This window comes from Loxodonta africana, chromosome X (assembly GCF_030014295.1).
Source record: "Loxodonta africana isolate mLoxAfr1 chromosome X, mLoxAfr1.hap2, whole genome shotgun sequence".
NCBI classification, from domain to species: domain Eukaryota; kingdom Metazoa; phylum Chordata; class Mammalia; order Proboscidea; family Elephantidae; genus Loxodonta; species Loxodonta africana.
In genome coordinates this window covers 178,499,427-178,505,713 of record NC_087369.1, presented here as the reverse complement: position 1 = coordinate 178,505,713, position 6,287 = coordinate 178,499,427, and the positions used below count along the sequence as shown (strand labels likewise).

At 42.9% G+C, this 6,287-nt stretch overlaps 1 protein-coding gene across 1 annotated transcript; it reads right to left on the bottom strand.

Annotated features, from left to right (window-relative positions):
- Positions 1 to 411: 411 nt before the first annotated feature.
- SPRY3 (sprouty RTK signaling antagonist 3) lies at positions 412 to 4,021 on the bottom strand. Its single transcript, XM_064277842.1, has one exon. The coding sequence runs from the start codon at positions 3,573 to 3,575 to the stop codon at positions 2,706 to 2,708; it is 870 nt and encodes a 289-aa protein (XP_064133912.1). The 5' UTR covers positions 3,576 to 4,021; the 3' UTR covers positions 412 to 2,705.
- Between the last annotated feature and the right edge of the window lie 2,266 nt (positions 4,022 to 6,287).

Sequence of the window (6,287 nt, the reverse complement as noted above, 5' to 3'; positions counted from 1 at the left end):
AGCTCCTCTGGATATATGGCAGAGCCCGGGGCCCCTCTGGCAGTACACAATTTGCCTGAGTAAGGACTGCAGGATTGGGATATCAAGGAGCTATCAATGAGGAGGAACTTGTGTTATTTTGGGCCCTGAAACTAATTAGCAAACATCCATAGAATAATTTTAGCTCCAGGAACAATGTACTAGTGTCAGAGAATCCTTATATATCTCAGCTCTAAGCAAATTTCAGGCAGAAGCAGAGAGAAGTGTGTGTTGCTACTCATAATCATCCAGCTTGACCCAGAGAACTGGAACAGCTTTTAGGAGTAGATTAAGTTCAAAGTTCAATCAGGCAAACTTGTAAGATTTTTTTTAAAAGTTACTTAAAACTGAAGGATCTGAAAGCAACATAAGAGGTTACAGGTATTGGTTTGGGTTTATAAATGTTCCAAGAAGCCAAACCTTATATATGGCACCATTTGCAGCAATATCATTACCATTATTAATAATCATCATAACATATTTATATATACAAAAATAGAGCAAAGCAATTCTAGAAGAGGAGGTGTAAGTGAAGGTATGGGGCTGTGTGCAGCCCAAATGTCAGTACACTTCAGGAAGATTCAGAACCCATAAAGACTGAGTGGCAAATATTTCTGTAGTTCTCTTTTGTTATCTCCCAATGTATGTATCCAACAAAAAGACGTGGATGTCCCCTTCTTCTTGCCCCTGTGTACGACTATAACTTCTCCTCCCCACCTCTCCACCCTGCAACACACATCCATGCACACTTTAAAAGAGATGATATATAGAGTCTGGAAGTCTTAAACTAAGTTGGAGCACCTTGATTTCAAGCAAGTGCCCTCAATCTCTGAATTCCTTAGTGAATTTTAGATTCACTTACAGAGGGAAACTGTACATTATGTCTTTTAGCAGCAGTCTTTAGGAGCCTGTCATCACCATTGCAGCCTTTTCCCATTGAAGGGGGTTCACAGCACAGGCTGTCTGTTATTTTTTAAAAGATAAGTTAGTTCTCTGCATTATACATCTTTCATCTGAGTTTTTCACTGTTGCTGAAATTTAGGTTCTCAGGCAACTGCCATTGTAGACAAAGCCAGGAGTGAGCACAGTATGTGCAGTAAAGAGTAGATGCAATGGTGAAGATACAGCTTGCTTAGGGCTTCTTTCAGCTTTTCTCTTCCACACTTGAGCTTCTATAAGGTGACAGAGCCAATGTCCAATGGGGACAGCCTTGACACCTAATAGTTAATTAGCTACCGACCATGCACTGCATAAAGACCACCACACTCACTCTGCATGGTTCCTGAAAATTAATGGGATAGGAATGGCTTTCTGTCATTGTTAATAGAGTCTTAGGAGAAAAGTCCCATGACTCAATGTGGTGTAGGGGAGAAAACATTGAATTAGGGGTGAGAATGCTATATCCAGTCCCAACCCTGTTATTAACTCAGTGTGTGGCCTTGGGCAAGTCCCTTCCTATCTCCAGACCTCAGTTTTCCCATCTGTAAAATAAGGGCATTAAACTAGATTAATAGTCAAGATTCTTTCCAGCTCTAAAGTTTTATGACTTTTTTATGTCCATTATTAAGGCCTGAGCCATGCAGTCTCAGGGCAGTTAGCTTCTAAGACAGAACAGACTTCCCTAATATCCTTTGCTTTGTTCATTTAGCTATAAAGCACGTCTGCCTTTGGCACTTGGGTCAGACATACGAAGTTATGAGCATCCTGATTTACTATCCTACTCAGCATGCTAGTGGAATCTGTCAGTACTACAAGTCGTTATTGGGAATGGGAGTAAAACTTCAACTAATTAACCTGGAAATGTTAGATAATTTTGCCTCATATGATCACAAACTGGTAAGTGTGGTTGTGAGTGCACACACATATCAGGGTATAGACTATTGCTAGTGATCAGTTCATTACAGTAATCCATTTCCCTTAATAAAAATTAGTCGATAGTATAGCATAGCAAAGTGTGGAGTCAAAAGAAACACCTATGGAAAAACAGCACTTTTGGAAGTGTTAGAGAAAGAAGGGCAGGCATAGAGAAACAAAGACAGATCAAACAATTAGAAATAGAGGTGGAGCAAGGACTAGTCTGAAAAAGAGGGAAGGGAGGGAGAGAAAAAAGGAGGAAGAGTAAAAGTAGAGAGGGTGGGAATGAAGGGGAAGGAATATAGAATAGGGTAATGAAAAGAAGAGCGAGGGAGAAAGACAGAGAGAAAGAATGAAGGGCAGTAAGGAGGGAGAAGGGGTCAGATTCCCTGGGAGACCGAACGCTGTTCCACATTGACCTGTGAAAACCATCTTAGAAGAAAGCTCCCAAAGGCACTGTGGAAAGCAGTGATGCTCAGAGCCCGCACCGAGAGGCATTTCATTGGGGAGCCCCTAAACCTCCACATTGCTGGCTCTGTGGGTCCTCAGTGTCCAAACCTCACACCTATATATCACCTGAATTTGCCATGACAGCCATGAGGGCTGAGCTGGCTGGGTGTAAAAAGGTTGAAGAGGAGTGGGATAGATACTGTGAGAAAGAACAAGGCATCCTAAACAGGATGTTCTTGGCCATTCCCCTGACATTGGAGGAACAAAAGAGGTGAGGCCCTAACTTTGGCTAGTTGATTACTCCTCCCCCTCTTCAAAAGTGAGGCCTATCCTTTACTGATGGGGGTTAAAGGAGACAGCTCTGGATCCAGCTTGTAGGAAGGTCATACAGACTTTTCCTGGGCCTTGGGAAAGGGTGCACTACCACCAGAAGAGATTTTTCTGCACACGGTATTAGTGTGCCTCTTACAGCGGCAGCCTGGTCGCCTGAGGCTATCACAGCCCTGCTGGCACAGATGGAGGCATCCACGGGTAGGCAGGTAGCAGCACAGGCAGGGTAGGAAGAGGGAGATGAGGCTCATGGCTGCCCAGCGGATGAAGCAAGAGCTAGGCCCACAGGAGCAGGGCTCATCGGCGCAGTTGTCTTCATCATCAGTGGAGCAGTGGTAGAAGAGGCCCTTGACACAGCAGAGACAAGTGCCATAATCAAGGAGGCTCTCAGCAGAGCAAAGGCAACGCTGGTTGCAAAGCCAGCAGGAGGGTAGAGGGCGAGCTGCAGTGCAAGGGACACACTTGCAGCGCCCACACTCCTCACAGATGAAGAGGTGCTCGCTGGGGTGCACTGCAGATTGCTCAGCTTCTCCCTTCAGAGCACCATCAACCTTTGGGTGGGCTCCTGCTCCAGGCTGGGTTCGGATGATGGACTGGCCTGAAGGTGAGGGTGTAATGCTGACCAAGAGCCTTTGATCAGAGGCAGTGGTGCTATGGGACATCGAGCTGGCAATGCTAGATTGGCTCAGATGCTGAGGCAAGGGCTGCAATTGATGGCAATGGCTGAGACTGCGGGGGAGAGCAGTAGGCATGGTAGCCAGGGACCAATCAGATTTGTGGGTTTGCACAATAAGGGAAGGGCTGGAGAGGGTCTGCTTACAGGGCGCCGGAGGCCGCTCCACATAATCATTGCTAGCATGAGTAGAGCGCAGCTGTTCAATAGGCAGAACTTGTTGGAAATCATCTGTCATTGCAGCATCCATTTTGCCTTGATTCTTGAGCTCTGAGTGGTTTTGGGTCAGAGCGGCACTTAAGGTGATAAAGAGGAGACCTTGCAGTTACATGGACCTCAGGGTACATCAGAAAATCCTAGGAGGGAAGGAAGAGAAACAATAAATGAGAACACACTGGCATGAGTACTTTGCAGGGAATCAAATAAGCTCAGAACCTATCACCACAACCATCTTCAATCACTTTGCAATAGTCTTCATGTTATACCTTTAGTTTGTAATTGACCTCACCTACTTCTTTACAGGCAAGTTTGGTCATCCTATCCAGACTATAAAGCACTTTGAGATGAAAAATCAGATCTTTGATTCCTTTGTATTCCATCATACAACTAGGTTCACAGGAGTAGCTAACTCATTCCAGTGTTTGCTAACACACAGAAATCTAAGCCTTGAGCATCAGCGTTCTCATAAAAATGAAACCTAACTTCAAATGCAAAGGCCACCAATCAAACGTCTCCTTTCAGTGCCATTTGTGACAGGCAGAAATGAAGAAACGAGAAAGGACATTATTTGATCCAATGACTATAGGCAAGCAAGCAAGATGCAAATAATGGCAGAGACACAACAGGCAGAATTAGGCTGTCTGTAGAGTAATAAGAATTCATTTAAAGAAACAAAGCTTCCCAAGAGTGTAAGGAATAAGAAAGCCAAGACCAATCATCTTGTAGTTTTCCTCATCTTACAATAACACTGGGGATGAGGAAACCATAGAAGAGTCCTGAAATATTGTATCTATTATTGTCAAATATTGTACCTATTACCACTCTGAGTAAACTGTGTATTTATGGAATTTACTAGGCATAATCTGCATGGACTGCTTTTGTCTATCCTTACCTCGCACAATAAATGGGCTTTGTTAAAGAGCAATCAAGTTCTTATACCATATTTAAGCTAAGGTGAATATCTAGAAAGCATAAGCTTGTGTCTCCATTGTACAATCAGGAAGAGTTGGGTGGTCATTCCCTGGATGATTTGATCAAGACTAGCACTGATAATGGTGACCATGAGGAAAATATTGCATGGTTGTACAAACAATAGACCGCTGTATCACACCACCTGGAAGACTAAACAGCCAAAAAGGTGTATACAAAGAAACCCATATGCAAATCCAAGAGACATCCTGGAGGCATTAGGACCTAGGGAACACTAGCATGAATAAAGTATATATTTGAAATGCATCCGATGGTGCTTTATTAGATTTCCATAAGCAAGCAAACAACACTGAAATGGGCCCAAAGCTCAATTACAGGAAAAAATAATGATGCATTTCATAAAGGGCTCTGTGGATAGTAATATGACCAGATTCTACTGCCTTTGGGGGCTATATCCCCACACAAACCTGTTTAGTTGAATTTACATCTGCTCATTTTTTGAAAAGAAGATTTAATTTGATTACAAAATAACTTTTTTTGGCATTTCACATCAAAGAACCAGTCTGACTAAAATGTCACTTTTTGCTTAGTTGTTTTGGTGGTGTTTGACCCAGCACAAAAGAATGCAGATAGATGCTATAGAGACTCAAATATCTATGTTACCTTGGTCAAATCACTTTTTTTCTTTGGGACTCAGTTTCACCATCTAGATGGGCAATGTACCCTCGTTTATTTGGGCACTCAAAAGCAAAATACGTATCTCCTTCATTTACTTGGACTCAAAGCCCCTTCCTCTACCTTGCCTGTATCTTTACAGATGCAAAGTCTTAGCCTTGGAAAGGACCAGTTTTCATTTGAACACCCAAATAAACAAGGACACATTGTTCAGCTGGCTTGGAGGGTATGTGGATGTAAGAGCTTTGGATTGGGAACAATCTTTTGATAAATTTATAAGAAATGGGTTTTTGTCCTATTAATCAAATAAAGAATGTGTGGAGCCCTTCAAGTCCTTTACACATACACGCTGGATGCATTTTTGACTCACTGATTTTCCAAAGGAAACTAGATTAAAAACATATTGGAAATTCCAAGAAGCAATGACTCAAAGGAAGGCATACAAGGTCTCCAAGTTACAGGGGATAATCATGTGGGATTCCAAAGACAGTATTCCAGGGATTTCACCAGGTACCTTAGGGACATGCCCAGAAGGTCAAAAGCTGAACTTGGAGAAATCTAGATCATAGTATAAGTGACTCGGAACCAAGGGGCTCAGTGGCCAATACTAAGAACCATGTTCAAAGGGGATCCTGTCTGGGGAGCAGAAGGGTACACGGCATTTAGGTTGAGAGGCACATCTGGATATTGATTAGATTGCTGAAAGAGAAGTTGAAATACTTGGTTGGGTAGTCAAGGGAAGCTTGGGGCACTGGTCTGGGAAGATGGGGTACTATCTTGCTTACAGGTAAGGGGACTGACAGGACCAACTTGGAAGGTTTATTCTCAGAAGTTTTCTTCCTGTAAATGTACACGTAAAGCTTTTATTAGCATGTACTCTGGGATTCAGTGTGCAAGATCTGCAACACGGTGGGCAGTAGGACCTGAGTAAAGTCAGGGTGTTCAGTAGGATAAAAAAAGGATTGAATGACAAAAAATTGTTTGCCATTCTGGACATACTGCATCCAACACGGCTAATAGGATGAACTGAAATAGATACTGTAGAGGAAAGTAAGAGGGAAAAAAAGAGTCAAGAAATGAATAGGCATGAGACTGCTGCAGCACACGGACTAGATGAGAAACTACTATCGCATACATG